Below are 19,409 nucleotides of genomic sequence, written 5' to 3' on the forward strand. Positions count from 1 at the left end.
TCCCCCCCCCCGCCCCCCGCCCCGCGTTATTTCAGTTAACAAGCTATTTAAAGACTTCACAAGATCAGAAAGGCACTTCTCTATTTGGGTTCATTTTATGCAAAATTTTGCAACCTATCTCATCGTATTTTATTAAAAGTTAAATGATTCTAGGATACAAATTTAAGGTTTGTGCCTATTTAACAGCTGATAAAGATAATCATGAGATATAAGCAATTTCCAGTACTTAAACTTCGATAATTCAGGGGAAACTATTCAAGATAATTAATTCTTCTTAATGTCAGAATCATCACAGAAGTTATATTTATCCTTGGTAAACTTGGTAAATAATATGTCAGACTGGAAAATAAAACTAACCCTGGATTATTCTCAAAGCCATATGTCTTATTATTTTTTCCCCTGTTATGTTTGTCAAAGCAGAAATATGACATAGCTATTTAAAGTGAACCACACAACACTTAAGGATATAGATCACAACAGCGAAGCTGTTTTTCCTCCTCCTTCTCCACTGAGCCCAATATTTGATTACTGTTAGTCAAATCAAGCTTTCAGGCAAATAATCTCCATTTTTTAAGTTAATGAGATGTGGTCACGTCGACAACAGCTTGCAGAAACTTTTAAATCCAATTCCTACAGGCTGTGCCGGCCTCTTTTACAGCAACCACTGTATGAATGAGTCAAATTTGCCAGAATGGCTTATGTAGACAAGTGCACACTTTAAAGAGGCACTAATTAAAAATACCCACTGGTATCATAATTTAAATACCATGAAAATAAACTGTAAAAGTAGCTCAGCTACAATCTTACGGCCTTCCTTAGAGCTCGTTTACTTTAACTAGATGATGTTTTATTGCAGATGTATTCCTAGCTAAAAACAATTTTTTGTCTTGGAGGAATTCAAGATTTTGATATCATTAAACAATTTATGTTAATATTTGTTTCACATAAGCTATTAAGCAAGCCCCCCAGAACAAGTGCTAATTGAGAAAGATGCAAGGAAGTAGAGTGCTGAAGTAAGCAGCAAATTTATACTGTTGATTTACTGCTCTATCTGCAACTTCCCCCCTCATTACAGCTCTCTCTCTCCCTCTCCCTCTCTGCTATAAGGCTCCCAGCTGTACTGGATCCCATTAAAACACCTTCCTTGGATGCTATTATCTACTGCTTTCCTTCAAAAAGGAAGAGGAGGAAAACGGAGAGAGAGAGGTGGAGCTTGGTATTATTCTTGATGCACTTCCCTGGCCACAACTTCTCCAAAATCCCTTCTGTCTTTCCGATTTTTTGGCAAGGAATGCGAGCGGCACAGCTGTAGTGTAACAAAAGCAGACATGAGACCAAAAATAAAATTTAAAAAAAAGCTGGTGCTGAGAGGGTTAAACCTATTTAAGGGGTTAAATATGCAATTACCGCTGACTAAAACCAGAGAGACATATAGATAAATAGAAGAAATGAAGTCCCCAGGTTCCATTCAGAAGCCTTCATCACATTACTACCAGACAGAAAACTCTTTAAGTACCATTTTCAGATGTTAAATCATTGTTCGTGCAGCACATATTCTCACTATTCCTGGGGGAACAATATCTGAAGACAGCGTGCTAACAAATGCAATCCAGTAAACAGGCATTTTTCCTCTTGTTGTTAGTACCTTTGTGTTCCAGCTCCCAGCTCTGTCATCCATGCCTTCTCTCTGCTTTGAAGTTAAAGTACTGAATGAGCATTGTCATCTATTATCCAGAGTGTGCATGTAGATTATAAATAAGAAATAAAAGTGACTTTCAGTACACTGCTTTTGCATTAGCAAGTTGCCTTCTCTGTTACCTCCTCTGTCCTTCATACGTTGCTACCAACATTATATTAAAAACCTGACTTTAAGTGTCTCTTGTAGAATGCTATAAAATATGTACACAGCGGAGACAAAAGTTCTATTGAAACAAACAAGTCCAGCAGTTTAACCAGGTTCATGAGTTCAGCTTCGATAGACTGTTTAACCCTTATCTGCAGATGTCCTTCAGGCCCCCGACACGTTAATTGCATCCCCGGCTTCGTTTGCATGCACACTACTGAAAACACAGAGCTATTAATTACACTGAAGTTTATTTACAGAAAGAGCCCTTTTCTACTATTAATCAATTATTTATTAATATTTTCCAGCGTAACGATCTCATGACATTTTTCATTTTAAGGCCCAGAATAAACGCTCTTCACACGAGTAACAGCGCTGACCTATTTCAACTGCATCTGCTTATACCTGGTCAGAAAACCCTTCTCCACGACCGTAACTACATTAGAGACTTAGAAATGCTTGTTCCGTTGCTTCATCTAAAGAAAGAGGTGAGCAAAGGCAATCTGCACTTTCGGTGGCCAAACCCCTCTATCTTCCCTCTGCCTTCAGCTGGCTTCACCAGGAGCTGCAGCAGGGCCACAGAACTTCTGCAGCAGGGACAGTTTGATTTGGAAATGGGGATTACTGAGGTCTGGTGTCTTAATCCACACACACTGCCTAAATTATTATGGCAGTTTAGGAAGAAGAAAGGTGTTTGAAGCCCTGAGGGGTGGTGGGCACCCGGAGAAGCACACACCAGGGATGTCACAGAGCGTTTTGTCCTGGCCCTGCACCAGTGGGGAGTCTCTGGGCAAGGGCACAGCGGACCCGGGTCTCACACACCGGCTGCCCAGACGTGCATCTGCAAAAAAACAGGTTCTGGGGAAATCCAAGCAGAGCCAAACCAGGCTGAGCCCAAAGCGTGCACTGCATGACAACCTGGAAGTCACAGAAAGCCAGCTTCGGGAACAGTAAACTCAAGCCTGGAAACAATACACTTCTAAATAAATAACAACAGATCTTTTACACTTAATAAATTCCCCATTATTTAGTGGAACATCCATTTTAGAGGACCAAAAGCACGCTTATGCACTTAGCTTCCCTTCAATTCTATGTTCAGCTCGAAGTCTTGGCAGACATTGGCTCTTGCACGACATCTGTGTTGTTTCAAGATGATGGGAACACAGAGACCTGAAGACCGAAGCTCCTCTGGAGAGGGAGTGGAAAAGGCTGGACAGGACGCACCGCGCAGGGACTGGCAGTGCCCCGGCTGCCGCCTGCGAAACTATGGTATCAGCCGAGATTTCCTGAAAATAAAATCCCTCCGTGCAGCTCCCTGACTCTGCAGACGGCAGCAGCTTTTGGGGCAGGAGGGAAACCCCTTGGCTCTTCTGGCTGGGCAGCAAAATTTGTGGTACATCTGTGGCTGAGTACAGGCTGGTCAGGTAAGGAATCTGCAGGGCAGGCACAGAGGAGCTCTCCTTCCCTTCATCCCTCCATGTGTCCTGGATCTTTCTTCCTTTCATCCTTTTAGATAAACAATAATGATAGAAGAAGGTTCAAGCACAGTCCAGTGATTTTCCCTCGGACATATGGGAGCCAGTCCTTTCATAAAATCCTTTTGGTAAATGGTTCAAGTCCCTATAAAGACCGGGGCAATCTAGTAATGATTTCCATGGTTGTCACCTACTGCCTGTCTATAACATCACAAAGAAAAAAAATCAGATGGAGAAAAAGAGAATGGAATCCCTTCCTTCCCTCTACCAGGATAAGATGGAAATGTGAATGTGATTGTGCTGAACAATCTTTCATTAGCAGACAGCACATCTGCAGGCAGCTCAAACAGCCTGGAGAACCCCGTCCTCCTCTCCCTTAGTTAAGGTAGCAGTGGATGGTGCGATCTCTGGATGCGTGACGCGTATCAGCAACGCCACGCCAGTGTATAGGGCATGCTGCTGATCCCTCCATCGGTGCCAACCCGGGGTGCGCCCAGGCACAGGAGCCCCTCCTGCTCTGGGAAAGCACCAAGCGTGGGGCCTAACCACGTCTTAGCCCCGGAGAAAGGGGCAGCCCTTGTGTCCTTAGCGTTCAGGATCCTTAGTGTCCCCGTGGAAGGTAGACTTAGGCATGCAAACGAGACACAACTGCAATGCAATCACCACCTCAGCTAGCTGCATGGGGTGGATCACTGGTAGAAATACAGCAAGTACCAAATCAGATGCTTGGAGCACAAATCTAAACAAATGCCTGCGCAGAGGGTCCTGGGATGTATTCCCAACGTGTCCGAGTACCTTCTCCAGCACAGCCCTGGGCTTCACTTTGTCCTGTGTGCCTCTGGCCTTAAGGGACCTCAGCGGCATCACCAGCCAGTGGTCAGCCTTTCCTCTGCCGATCCTGCATAGGGAGATTTCAAGGGGCTAGAGAGGAAAAAAAAAGTCATTCCTCTCCACGAAAGATGATCAATCCTTCAACTGGTAGCTGCTGTGTCACTAAAAAAAGCAGCGTCACCTTACAGGACAGCATGCCAGAGATTTCCTGAAAAGCTGCAGTGGCTTTGTTCAGACACCACGGTCCTACCCGCTGGATGCCCGTCGCTCCTGGAGGTCTGTCCCTGCCCACCACACAGGAGAACATAAAGGGGTATTTTTTTCTCTGGTAGGGGCCGGTTTTCCATCCACCTCCCACCCACGGGCCTGAACAAACCGAGCCCCAGTCCAGCTCCCTTACTCGGCAAGTTTGTATCTCGCCCAAGATTACTAACAAGTAAATACTGCCAGGTTTCATGAGTTCATTTAACAATAGCTGTATCTCCCCGGCACGAGGGGATCAGCTCCTAAAGACAAGATCAGAGAAGGTGAAAAGCTGGTCTTAGGAAACATGAGATCAGGTACGAAAGGGATTCTTTGCTGTCAAAGCATAATATGTCAGCTTCTGATAAACCTGAATTGCTTCATATACCGAGGATCACTAGACATTAGCTGCTTTTTATATGGCAATATGGTGCAGAGGTTTCAGACAGAATATTGTTTTATGTTGATCATGATAAAACTCTCTGTAGCTTTGATAAAGCCTGCATACAGGCTTTTCATTCAAACTAATGAGTGATACTGGCTGTTGGATGCGGAGACACGCTCTTGATGCTTTCCAATGGTTCAACTCGTAACTAGGAATCAATTCAGCCTGGATAAGCAAGAGTGTTACTCATCTAAGGGGTTTTGAATGATGATCCCATTCCCTGTGTTTTCCCTAGGTACATCTGAAAAGGCACGGTGACAAAGGGAGCACCGCATGTTGGCAAAGTACATCTCTCACCAGAGGGATCTCCTGGGTTCAGCCTGCTCTGAACGAGCAGTTGGCTCGCACTGTAATCAGCCATCAAACAGCTCAGACCCTATGGGCTATTCACTTAGCACCGGCCTTTTGCCGCTCTGTTTTCCAACATCTGTTTCAATGCTTGTCATCTCCCTGCTTTAAACAAATGTACTGCAGATGTCTTGTCTTGTGGACAACAGAGATTTGGCAAAGACGGGAATAGTGGCCTCCAAGTGACAGAGGCACAGCTATGGCAGCTATTATTGGGGGGTTCTGGGTGGACTCTGTGCTTTAAACATGAAATGAGATTTTACACTCACACCCCCCGCCCACGTCCCCATTTAAACCTTCTGTTTTGTCCTTCAGACTTTAAAGACTGATGAAGGACAGGGATCAGGATGCAGACTGAGATGCAGCCTACTCAGAAACATGTGGTCTGAGTCTTCCCAAAAGATTTATCATTGACATGTGCAATTAAACGGGAAGACACAATCATTTGCTCATCTTTTGCTCCAAGGACAATCTGATACAAGACTGGAGATGGAGGGACATGATGTGTGGTAAAGACAGCAGCTTCTGAGACCAGATTCTGGCCTAGAAACAACAGAAAAGAGACTTCCTCGGGCTAAGATTGTGCTTCTGGAAGAACCAATAGATGAAATGGGATACACAACAAGAAATAGGGACGGGTTACTGCAAGGGGTCTCCAGGCGCATCTCTCCAAGGGTGTTCTTTTTACACAAATCCAGTTTGAGCTTCCACTAGGAAAACCAGTTAACTGAGATTTGGCATTTTGTATTTTTTGTACTTTTGCCCCTGTGAACGCATCTTACCTATAGCTGTTTGAGGTTTGGCTGGGGCGAGTTATGTAGTTAATAAGATCCCAACAATTTTACTTTTCATTAGCTTGGTTAATTGGTGCAATAGCCGTAAAGGGGCTGGAACAAGCCAGGTGCTGGCTGGCTGCTCTTCCCAGGGCTCTGTCCTGCCCAGTGAGGGCGGCACAGGTATGTCTACGCTGTTTTGAACAACAAGTGCAGATGACAGGTCAGTCCAAGATGCAGGTAATTTTTTAAAATCAAGAGGAAAACATGTATCCGTTGGTAGGTTTGTGAACAGAGGAACAACAGGAGAAGTCCTGTATTTTGATTGTAAAGACTTCTGATAGTAGTATCTCTAAGGACATTTTCATAAGCAAGCTAGGAAAACATAATCTTAAAAAAATTACTGTATACTGGGTGTATGAATCCATGGGTCACTCTCAGAGTGGAAGAAGACAGCAAATGTGCTGAATTAGTCAATCATTTTTTAAGAACAAGACAGATGAAGGAACAGACAACTTGGAAAATGCGGGGATGATACTACATTGGGAGTGATTGCAAAGATGTTGGAGGAGAAAGCGGAGAAATTGTCTGTAAAAATGGGATGGCATTTATTAAGGATAAATTATAAGATGCTACGATTCAGCTGGAATACCCAAACTTTGTAAATACAGCAAGGAAGACCACCGATTACGCAGCACTTCTTCAGGGGAAAAAAAAAAGCCTAAGGATTACAGTGGATCACAAGTTGGGTATGAGTCAACAGGGTCATGCTCTTGCAAAAACGACATGTACCACAGTCAGATGCATAAACAGGAGCACTGCCTGCAAGTGATAGACTGGGAATTCCATTGCCTCCACTTGCTCCAGCAAGACTTCAACTGGAGGATCATGTCATTGGAGCACTGCAATTCAAGATGAACACAGACTGATTGGAGAGAGTCCAGACGACGGTGACCAGAATGACCACAGCTCTGGAAAATAGGATGTGCAAGGACAGAGCTAAGGCTGCTTAAGCTCTGGGAAGATGGAGGGTACAGACACGGGAACAGCATTCATACGTGAAAAAGGACGCTGTGAAGAGAAAGGAGACAATCTGCTCTCTGCCTGTTACAGACACAACAAGAGGGAAGAGGTTTTACGTGCAGGATAAGCATTTTGGTCAGGCATTGAGAAGAAGCTTCCTAATAGAGAGATAAGCACCAGAAGACCCTGCCTAAGCATGAGTGAAACCTCCATCGATAGACTGGTGAGACACATATCGGGCAGACTTCAAGGAGTGTCAAAGACATGCTCTGCTCCTGCCTTTGGTCTGCACGGGAAGACCGGGGGGTGGGGGGGGAGAAAAAAAGTCCGTTTTTCCAAAATCCACAGAGAAAAAGGCGTAAGACTAGAGAGGAGTTCACAGCAAACCTGGGCTGGTGGGCTGCCCTGTTCTGCGCGTGGCTGCGGCGCCCAGCGAGGCCATCAGCCAGCACTAGAGAAGTTACTACCGCGGGCTCTCGGTGACCTTGGAAGGATCCCCAAACGTGAACACGGCACGCGCTTCCCTGCCCCCAGGGAAAGGCACATATTTTTGCTCGCAGTTTATGAATCTTTGACATACAGTCCCTATGACACAGCCCTGGAAGATCGTATCTTTTATTTATTATGCCTAGCAATTGTCCTTGTAACCAATTAGGAAAAAAAGCAGGTGGTCAACAAAACTCTGCAAAATAAAACCCCTCAGCAAAGCAAACACCATACCTTTCTGAGCAAAAAAAAATACTGTAAACAGAGCTAATCACTGCTAAACCCTTATAATCCAGTCCTTGCCCAAGTTAAGAGACTGGAACCAAAAGTAAAACACTTCAAAAAGCGTTAATCGGAGGAACTGGTGAATCATTTCTCAAGGAAAAAAAACGAGTCAGAGCTATTTTTAAAAAACTCCAAACGCTTGCCGTGTTGTGAAAAGGGGCTCAAACCCACCCCGCCAGAGGGGACTAAGGGACAAGGGGTCCCATGCTGCCCGCCGGGATGGCCGCTCCAGGGACGGCTGCTCCGGGGACCGGGGGAAAGGCTGCCACCACAGGCTTCACCCCAGCAGACGTAAAGGAAGACTTGTCGAACAGAAAACGGCCCGCTTTTAGCTCCTCTATAAAATATCTACAGTTACCAGCATTCCCTGTACCTTGTTGAGTATTACGTTCAATAATATTAATAGGCTCATATTTACCGTATCTTAAAAGCTAACAATCCCACTGCCAGCGCTAATTAAAAAGACAAGAAGCTGAAAAGCAGCAGTGGATTACTCCTTCAATATGGATTCATGCCTAGGTTTAATAAAACCCACTTTAGTGTTATAACCTTACGTTTGTTTCAAGAACACTATAAAAGATAAGTCTGCTTTTTGTTGTTTATTGACTTGGAGGGTTTTTCGTTCAGATCTGCAATATAGCATTACAGCTATGGAAAGGCGATGAAGTAGACTCTCTTCCCTGAACAAAACAACGCTTCTGCTACCCAAATACCATGTCTGGGATGACGGCCGTGAAGAAATCAGCACACCTATTCAGAGAGGAGAACTCTGAATACATGAGCAGCCAGTAAAACGCAGGGTTAGGGAGATTCATCTGCAACTAACCCTCCCTGTGACCTTACAGAAAGCACTTCACCTACAGCTACCAGCGAGTGCCACGGCCAGCTTTTCCAGGCGGTAGACCACATGGTTTCTTCCAGCCGCAGAGCATCCCTGCGTGAAAACCAGAGCTCCCGTGCATGCATGCTCAGCAGATCTGATGCCTTCACCCACGCCAACCCGCTCTGCGGGTACATGCCAAGCGTAATGCACATTCCCAGCGGGAACTTTTTACTGCATCACGGCACACAACCTACCAAATAAAAATACTGCACTTAACCCATATCTGAGGATAAAATTAATAATGACAGACAGAGCAGTGCCTTAATCAGCCTCTTAATAAAAAATGTTGTAGACTTTCCAACAAAATCCAGAAGAGTCTTTCTGGATTTCTCTGAGTTTGAAGAGGAGGATTGACATAGTATAGGAGCGGGTACGTAATGCAATACAACAAAGTAAAGATAAACTACAGCCACTCCCCCAAAACAAGAGGTTTTCCTAGGCGAGCTCATCTTTAGATCAAATTTCTCATTCAAGCAGAGGACAGAAAACATCTCCTGGAGACTGCTGAGACTGGTCTTTGAGGATCTGAGTGCTACAAATGCTTTCCCATGCATGAGGAGAATTATACCCCATTTCATTTCTGATTTTTCCTGCAAGATGCTGGGCCCCACTGCTTCGTAACAAGTTCCATTTCTCCTTCCCCGTGCCTGTCTGACCTTTCTCCTTCAGTGAATCACTTAATTATGTGGAAACAAAAATACGAAACGAGGATGGCTTAAAAACACAAATGCCCTAGCTTCATATGTGAGAGAGCAGCCAAAACCCCCAAAGTTGTGGGTCTGCTGCTGATTAAGGATGCCAGAAGGTACTAGGAAAGAGCCACCCTCTGCCTACGCAGCCCTTGTGAACAGCTAGGGACCCTACCCCTGTTCTAGCACGTATCTCACTGATTACTGGAAAAAGGAGAAAAAGGCATGAATGGCAGACAGTCAGTGGTCTTACAACATTTCACTAGTGTTGCAGTTCTTTCCTGGCAGAGGTTTTTTGGTATCAGTGATAATAACAAGGAAAATTTAAGGAAAACTTGATTTGAGCACGTCAACAGCAACCACATTCCTTTAGCTTGTGATCACTCTAATTCAAATAGACAAGATTTTTCCCCCCCCTCCTTTCCTGCACTTAATTTCCAGGTAGAGTTTGTTAAAGCCTGAAATCCCACCTGAACTTTGGCAAGTATTTCTAGAACAAAAAAAAAAAAAAAAAAGGACCCATACACAAATATTTGGCTAAGCGACCCATAGCAAATTGCGTAATGCCAGTTAAAAGTTGTGTTTTTTAAGTATCAGCCCCAGAGGTTTTATCTGAAATAAAATCCTGATTACTTCAGATTCTGGAGGCAAACTGTGACCTCGCTCTGCATCTCCAAATTTGAAACATTTGTGTTGTGCCCCTCAATAATAATGCCTCTTGCTAGAAAAGAACAAAATCCTTTCAAAAACTTGCTTGTTTCATTTAATAAGGTAAGAAGGCCCCAAACACGCATAGAAGAATTAGTTCAGCCTTGAAGCTTGATCAAAAGAGGTCACCCAAAATCGGAAATACAGTGCTCCGTCAAGCAAAAATGACCCATCTCCAGGCATGCAACCGCCCTCTGCGTGCCCGCACGCCCAGTGATGTTTCTTTCTGCCTGAGACAATCCCGTTCCTCAATCCTTATGGTCATTCAACGAGAACCAGGACTCGGTCAGCACACAGAGCACAAGGACTTATATCCACTTCTTGCATCCTTCTCCTCGGCTTGCGTGGGAACACACACTTCTGTCAGGGCTGGGGGGCGAAGGGGAGAACTGCGCTGATGGGTTTTGCGACACATTGCCAGATAGACTAAACAGCCTAACTCTCTCCAACCTTCACTTTACCAGCCTTACTTTCAGTAGCCCGGAAAAAAAAAAAAAAGAAAAGAAAAACCCTTAACAGAAAAAGAAGTATGATTAAAGATAAATTGAAAAGCCCAACTTGTAATAAAGCTGGCACTTGCCCCAGGCTTCAGAAACGTCTGAGACATGACACTGACTTTACAGACACTCTACAGACACAATATATAGCTTTTATGGGGGGAAAAAAAGAGATGTATTTGCACTATTTAAAACAGGTTGTAAATACAGTTTATGTTTTGAAAATATAGGGAGCACGGCTAACAAAATACAGAATGCAGCAACAAAACAAGCAACACCCATCCTACAAAACTGTCATTATATAATGTCGCTGTTTACACTAAGCCTCCAAAAAAAACTTGTTAATTTTTTTAATTAATGGGGTGCTATACAGTTAAATAAACTCATGAAGAGTATTCATTACTTTTGCATTTTTACTTCATATCCCAATCTTTATTTACAACATTACTGTTACAAATTACAACAATACTGTTGATATTCTTCTCACTTGCTGTGATGCCCAGCGGAGCTCCACAGGAGAAAGAACACAACACAGGAAACCATGGCATTTGATTTTGCTCTCATTTAAATGCATTTAAGTCAGACAAAACTCCACTGAAATCAACAGCTACGCTAGTGAAAACCACTGCAATTCCGCTGCTGCTCCTAAGGCACTGCCAAACAATCTCCCTACATGCAGCGCGTTTCCAAATAAAGTCAAACTACTTCTAAAATATCAGCAATCCATGCAACTTCTTATTAGTGTGAAATTACTTAAGCCTTAATTCAGCAAGGTACTTAAGCACATTCCTAATTTTACAGGCATGAGACGTATCAGTGACCTTAATAAGACTACTCGCGCACTTACATGTAGGCACATGCTTAAGCATCTTGTGACATTAAAAGCCACAATGAGGAACAGTTCCATGTGAATTAAAGACTGCTTTACACCTTCACAGGCACACCACCATTTTAAGTTTGCTATATCCCAGGTTTGGTTGCACCGCCTATTAGATAACCCATAAAGTATGAAGATCAATGGAGGAGGAATAGTCTCTAATAATTTGAGTAACACCAATCATTTGAAATGGACTTTTAATTTATATCTGATGCCTACTGAACTTCATTCTCACTGTATACACGTGCTGGATAATAGCTTTAAAGCATTCCTTTGCGGAGCTTCCCTAAACAGCACTCCCGAATGTGTAACTTTATTGCTTATGAGTAAGCATAAGCAAATATAAGGGGAGAGTGCACACCTACGAAAACAGCTGGGAACGAACATACCACTGCTGAATTTTCACATGAGATGCAAGGCTAAAAAACAAACCAGCAAACGTATTTCAGGAGTTACATCTCTTCAAAGAGCCCACATAAACCTAAACGATTACTGCATGGTCCTAATTTACCAGGAGAAGTAAAAGCAGCTATTGTAAAAAAAAAAAATAAATACAGAAATAGACATCCATAGCCTAAAGAGGACTTCTGGATTTGGATGTGCACATAACCCAGGTGATTACATGTCTAATGACCCAGCTTCTGCATGTACATGCTTGTATCCGCACACACAACTGCAGAGCTCTGGGTGCCAATGTCAAGGTGCTCTGAGGACTCAGATTTATGCAGTTATTTATCAAAGACCTTAGAAGCAAAATAAAACAAAACCAAGACAAAGAAAAAAAAAATAATCTCAGGAAGTGCAACAAAGTGGTAGTTTTCCCTTACCCTTCAACAGTTAGAGAAAATTTAAGGCTTGTTGATGTCAATAAGTAGTTGTAACAAAGACATTAGTAACAGTGGGGATAGAGAATGCTGCGTGAATGTTCTCAGCATGGTTCATTGACAAGAGATCTAAAAATTGAATTATTAAGGCAAAAAATCACTGATTCTAAAATCCAGGCAAGGTAGCCAGCCTATGTTAAAACTTATTTAATTTTTCCAGTGCTGCTTCATTCCTAAGCTCTCAGAGCCACGGCTTTTCCATTGAAAAGCAAAAGACATTTTACGCACAATTTTCCCTCTACTAGAAAGAGGTATATTGTGCCCTTCAGTGAACATAAAATTGATATTATCATCTCTTAGTTTATATCTCACTACTTAACCTTCAGATTAAAAGTTATTAGATTTGAATGACTAAAAAGACATCATGTCACCTTCCGTTCAATGCTGGGAGATCAGAGAACTTGGGGGAAAAGTCTGAACGATAAAAACACAAAGTTACCAGGAGCGTAAAGTCGCTTTTCACATTCTCTGATGGAACAGCACAAGCTCTACAAATGCAGTGATCTTTTCACCATGTTGTAATCATCAATTATCAGTGTACTACAATACAAAACCAGACACAATCCCAACAGCCTGCGTGGAGTTTAATCTATACTTTCAAATGGCTCTTTCAATAGCAAGAGCAGTTTAATAATTAGGCTTTATGTCTATTCAGACAAAATGACTCAACACGGACGCTCCCTCAAAGTCTAACAAACAAATTTGGTCTAACCCAGTTATGTCAATATGAAACAAAGACTTTACCTTGGATCTAGTTTAGCAGTTTTGTTCTAAAGAGATAAGTCCACATCACGATCAGTGGGACCATAAAACTCTTGATGCAGTTCGTAATCTCTTCCCACGGGTTTTCGAAATAAGATGAAACTCACCAAACTTTTTTTTTTTTAAAAAGGCATTACTTTCCTTTACACTGTGATATATTCAGAATTCTTTCTAGTCTAATCTTTTTTATCTACCCAATTAAAGAAGCCTCTCAACAAAACACCACACTCCCCATTTCTTGTACATTTTCCTCGTCTTTGGACATGAACAAAATCTGAAGAAACCACGTATTCCCCCTGGAGTTCGCTTCCCTCAATCCAACACTTCACATCTCAACATTTCTCCAAACAACTACTTCCCAAGGGCCCAACTGTGGCATCTTCACATCGATACCACAAACACCCCAACTGCAGTCAGCGAGACCGACTGTGAAGAAATCACTGACTTGGGCACAGACACCAGAACCCAGTCCAAATTTCTTACGTCTATCAAACATTCTTTTTATCTCCTATACGTGAACAAAACTGTATTTTTCATTTGTATACATTCAGTGGAATAAAAGTGTAAAAACTACAAAAGAGGATACAATGGAATATATATATAACGCCATCCATTTTTTTCAAGGAAAAAACCCCTTCTTTCCTTACTTTGTGGACACATGACAAAACCAGTATTTATCTAAACTCTTCAGAAAGCTTAAAGTGACACTTCACAATTACAGTATAGTTCAGCTCAAAGACAAAGTGAAGAAAAGAAACTTCCTTACAATTCTTTATATAAACTTCCTCCTTGTTGCTCCATGTACCAGTTGCATTTGTATCGCTATTCCAGTTTGTCATAAACACAGTCACCTTGTAACCCTTTTTATCAAGCAATCTACGCACTACCTAAAAGTACACTACACTCCATCAGACAAGCTATACGTTTACATTATACAAACATTCCGATTCTGCCTGCTCAGCGCAGCTTGTCAATAAATGCAAGCAATTGCAAAACAGCAATGTGTGTTTTTTTTCCTTGAGAGAACACTGATAGGAGCCTGCCAGTTCTGCAAAATAAACTCTTTGCAATCTCTGCAGCTAATCTGTCAACAAATTACTATTAAAGTCATACCTCCTAAAAGTTCAAAAGCATTCTGGATGAGACAAAAGATACTGAGTTTTATACTCGTGGGGCAGTACTTGAAGTTACGGTATCAAAGTGGATCTTGCTATTGATGTGAAGAGGTTTGTATTTCTGCCACCATGCAATACAGCATTTGGTGTCTTGCTGCTATATATCAGAATTCAACTTTGTACTCCTTCTCTTTGTTCAATTCATATTCTTGTTTCTCTGCTAATAATGTGAAAAACACTTTAATGAATAGTCCTGAGGATAAAAATAAAACACAATAAATAATATTATTTTATAAGCTAAAAAAAAAAAGACCTGGCTGGGACTGAAGCATCAAACCTTCTATTTGAATAGACGTCAGAAACCACCGAAGCAACTAAAGCTGTGATCATGTACATTAAAAGGCAGTTTGGCCCCATGAGTCTTTATTTATTACTCCTTGGTAGGCAAGAATCACCCCATCATTACATACTTTCTGTCCGAGCTTCCCTCGCCCAGCCTGACTTTCAGCTTGTGGGTCACTGACACCCATTTTGCACCTCCCAGATGTTTTCCGTGATGCCTCAGAGCCAACAGATGTTGCCAGACTCTGCCTGGTACCCCGTTCCCGGGTTTTCTGCCCCGACCCCTCTGTGGGCACCTTGGGAGCAACCTCCTGAGCCCCACTGCCTGACCCCATGCCAAGTGCCAGCTTCTGATCTCTTTAGGAAGTCCAATGACCCAGGCAACCTTCATGCCTACTCCAGGTTTTATAGGCAGGTCACCAAAACCCTGCCCATTCCACCTCATACCTGACAGTCATTCCCACGAGATGCTGACCACCAGCACCTGCGGAGTCAGCAGCAGGAGGAAAGCAACCCCTCCCACCCCCAGCAGGTGCCAAAATACTGCAGGAAAGGGTTCTCCTTCCCTTTCAGTCTGGCTCTGGGGACGATTTCTCCTCTACGTATCTCCATTTTTATCCAACTCTTCCACAGATGTACTTTCCCTTAAGAGTCACTTGTATTGCTTTGGCTTTCTTTGAAAAGTATCTTACTTCATGATTACAAATACAAACGTCAGTTGGAGCTATTTGGTTTTATTATACATAGCAGAACTCATCCCCGCATTTGCTACTCCCAGCTTAACAGTACATTTTACAAGATTGCTAATGCTAAAATAGTTTACCATCACTCTCTGTCTCCTTGCATGGCGGAATCATCCAAAGATGACGTGGAAAGCGTGAAACTTGTCCTACGAGTCCTCCCTGCACTTACTACAAGAGTGCTCACACCGTACACTGTTCCTTCAAACATACGAACATCTGTGGTGCTCCGTATTTTTCCATGATAAAATATTTACAAGTTTGTAAACCCATTAAAACTTCCTAAAAAAGCTGAAGCATTTCTGTTTTCCTTTCCTCGTAGTAACAAAGCTAGTAGTCCTTATAAATTCATAAATGTCACAAAAAATGCGAACCAAAATTCAGCACAGATGCTTTACGCAAGCCATCGTACGTCCAGGTTTCACCGCGCAGCCACGCTCATCACGGGAACACACAACTAACCACAACGGCAAAGCTCAAACTACGCGCCACTGATTATATTTTTTTTTTTTCAGACAAAACAAGTGCCAAGTGGCAAAAAGAAAAGATTTGAATGAAATGCTCTTAAGAAATAGCTGTTTAATTCAGAACTCATTCATTTGTATTGACGAAGCGTTTTATAGAACGCATTCTGTTAAGTGACCTGAGAGCATATGTTGTATACGGAGAAACATCTAAACATTATGCTCCATGTTGTATGTGTATCTGTAAATGCTTGCATTAGCTGTCTGAAAACAACGGGTTTTTCTTCTTTTCAGCATTTAAAAATATTTTCCAAACACTAAGATTGATATTTTTATGCTAGCTCTGATTACCCTTTTGTTGTTATCAAGTCTTTTTTTTTGTTTTTATTTTTTTTTAATAACTGTTTTAAACTTTGCAATCAACTTGCTTTTTAAAAGATGAAACTCCACGGAGAAGTTAGTCATCAAAACCAATTAACAGCAGAATTCAAACACAGAACATAAAGGTCTTTAAAGAACTTGGAGAAAAGCAAGCTCCCCGACCACGTTTATTGTACTGGCAGAGGATAAATAAACTACAAGCTAAAATCTGAGCTGTGCGAAAGCAATCCCGAGCCTGGCAATCCTGCCCCCCAGCCCCGCGCCCTGCTCCCACGGGGGCTGGCAGCACTTGCGTCTGCACCGGGCACCGTTTTGGGGGAGGGCTGGAGGACCCGCGTAGGAATGAATTGGTGCCACTCCTTCACTGACCGAATGGACGGCTGTCGAATGACACAACCCATTACCCGTGAGATTACGACATTATCTAAGGCGGCGAGAGCCCTCTGGATGGCTACGGAGAAGCCTTGGCACAAGGCGCCGGCAGTGAAGGTTGGTAACTGGTGGTGGGAGCGGAGGAGCAGAGGTCTGAGCAGTTCTGGCCCACGGTGTGCACGTGTCTGCATGACACCCCCACCCCCCACCCCCCCGTTTCTCTCCACACAAAGCAGCGTTGGAAAATTCCATAGTGCTCCTATGGAAAACGCAGCGTAATTAACTCATTTTGATACGAAGCCTTTTTAAGACGAGACCTTTGTGTTGAACATATTTTACTGTTCCACTCCTCTTCTACTGTTCTATATTAATCAAAGCTGTAACCCCTGTTGTCTTTGCACTACGAATCAGAATGTGCCCCTGGCGAAGAATGAGGGAAAAGTCAACAGGAATTAAGTTTCAGTGCAACTGTTTACTCAACTGTGGCCTGCAGTTATTGAAATTTTATCCGTGGTTTTGTGTGACTACTGCAGTAATGAATTCAGCATGGCTGTGATTTTCTCACTGATGGTATTCTCACTTCAAGTAAAAACCTGTAGGACGAAAATGATTGAAACAACCAAAGTGTATGCATTTAGTACCATCCATTTTTCTGACTTGTTTAATTATGGCAGCTTTCTGTCTTATGTTGGCAAACGGGGTCCCCTGCTCCTCCGCAAGCCTTCGGTTTGCTTTGTTTTTTGAGTGCAGGTATTTTGTTCTCCGCAACAACCTGCTGAAAAGATCGCTGTACACTTAGGGGAGTCTTAACCAGCTGCCAATCGCTTATTTTAAAGGTTTTAAGAATGCTTATTGCATTAGAGAAAGTGCGGGTTAGGCGTAAGTGTATTCACCATGGCTCTACGGCAGCCTTTGTTCCCAAACACGTTAATGATACATGCCCAGCACTTCGGTGTAAAATTTCCTCCAAGTGTTTCAAAATTTTATCAGGGAAAAGAAAAAGACAAAACGTATTACACGGATAATTTACACTGGTGAACTTGGTCACTTCCCAGAAAATACACTAATTCAAATACAAAGGCAAAATGCACAATTGGGTCCCGATTCTTCTGAATTGAGGGTACTGACCCGGGATGTATTTATTTATTTATTCTGACGTTTTGCCGCAGCAGATACCTCCGCAGCCTTCCTCACTAATAGAAAACATTCTGTTGATAGAGGTTGCTAGGTGATATTAAAATTTGTTGCAAAAACAAAACTTAACTTTAGTGTATTTTCCACCCAGCGACATATTTTGGAAACCAGTTACTCGTATACAGCGGTTCACCCAATCGCTGCCACCAGACTCAACACATTCAGGCAATGGAAGCAAGCCCTGATCTTTGGGTATTCCCAGGGAATGATTAAAAAAGAGCCCCGGAAGAAAAGTCAATCGTTTCCCTTTACATTAATGACTGCAATCCCCGACGGACAGAAAAATGTACAGAATGCTGCAGGCAAGTCCTAAAAGCATCCTCTGACTGGCAAATACAAAGGGTTTGGGAGGGGGGGGTAAATGCTTCGCGCTTTTTCTGTAAGTAGGAAACTTGTAATACGTCTTACAGTACCTGCTGTTGTTGAAGATGTGCTAAATCTGCAGCCCCAATTTCAACGGAAGGTGTCTCGCCGTTTGATCTCACTTCCCGCAGGCTGCACTCTAGTAAATGGTTGCCACCGCTCGCTCCATTCTGAATGGCTGAACCGTTACTTTTTGTCTCAGTCCCAGATTCTTGCATCATGACTCAAAAACCTAAAATAATTTGGGGGGGGGGGGGGGGGGGAAGAAAAAAAAAAAAGCAGCTGTTAAAACAGTTGCTGTATATAAGGAGACATGCCCTGTTTTAAATCCTGCCAAAACTGTAAACATTTGTCATTTCCCTTCATGCGATTTATCTTTCATTAATGGTTCATGCTACTAGTTTATGTTTATTTATCTGTTGGTACAGCTATAATTTTAGGAAGTTAGTTCTGTTCTAAATATAGTATTATTTGCTTAACGTCTTTTTTCCCTTAGAGAAAAAAAAAATATTTTTTAACAAACACACAGAATCCATAATTAAATTTCTCTAGTTGCATCTGGATGCTTTCCTTTGAAACGGGTGAGTCATTCTTTGCAACGTATGATGGACAACATCAACAACTTGATATACACTGTGTAGGGGCAGGCAGGTGAGGCAGAGCGTTCGCTATTTCGGTTTCCATTCACGCCGTGATAGTGCTGAATTAGCACCTTTTATTACTCTGAAGCAGTTTAGGCTAAGTCTGGGATGTGCTGGACACCATCAGTTTTCGTTTGGGGCAAGCTGCTTCAACTGCGCACAGAATTAGTCCTTTTGGCAAATTTCTTGGCTATGGATTTGGTCTGGCTTTGGACGCACTATGGCATTACAGCGAAGAACCTCCTGCGTTATTTGGCTAAACGTCATCTTAGTAGCCACAGCTATTCACAGCCAGCCCTCTCGACTCTTGGTGGATGCCTGTCCCTGGGTGCTTTACAACGCTGCGCTCATCAGTTGTATCGGCGGGTCACAGGCCCCACAACGAGGATGAGTCCCTGCTCGCCTACCCCAGAACTCCTGGGATTCACACGTCTTCGGGAACTAACTGCCAGCATTTGTACACAAGACCCCCCCAAAACAAAGCACATATGCCAGTTTTCAGCTGCAAACCGCTACCTTTGAGTTATTTTGATGAGTTGTTTTATAGGTGTTTCCACCTGCAAGGCCCCAAGTTCCAGGATTTAAATGTCAGTAACCTGCTCTGCTTGCGCCAGCCCATCCCTCCCTCCCTTCGTGCTCCCCCTCCCACCCTTACCGGGGGGAGACGGGGTACGGTAAGCCAAGCTGCACGCTCCGAGCACGTTGCCTACTCCACACTAACCCACCACGTGCACACGTGAGCCAA

The 19,409-nt window shown here is 43.0% G+C and overlaps 1 protein-coding gene across 1 annotated transcript in view; it reads right to left on the bottom strand.

Annotated features, from left to right (window-relative positions):
* FOXP1 (forkhead box P1) overlaps positions 1-19,409 on the bottom strand; it is a 225,644-nt gene that overhangs the window by 148,717 nt on the left and 57,518 nt on the right. Inside the window, exon 2 of the mRNA XM_009329822.1 lies at positions 18,074-18,255. Coding sequence (XP_009328097.1) covers positions 18,074-18,244 — 171 coding nt within the window. The 5' untranslated portion in view covers positions 18,245-18,255. The remainder of the gene's footprint in view (positions 1-18,073; positions 18,256-19,409) is intronic.

The sequence above is a fragment of the Pygoscelis adeliae genome, unplaced genomic scaffold (genome assembly GCF_000699105.1).
Source record: "Pygoscelis adeliae isolate BGI_AS28 unplaced genomic scaffold, ASM69910v1 Scaffold67, whole genome shotgun sequence".
Taxonomy (NCBI): Eukaryota; Metazoa; Chordata; class Aves; order Sphenisciformes; family Spheniscidae; genus Pygoscelis; species Pygoscelis adeliae.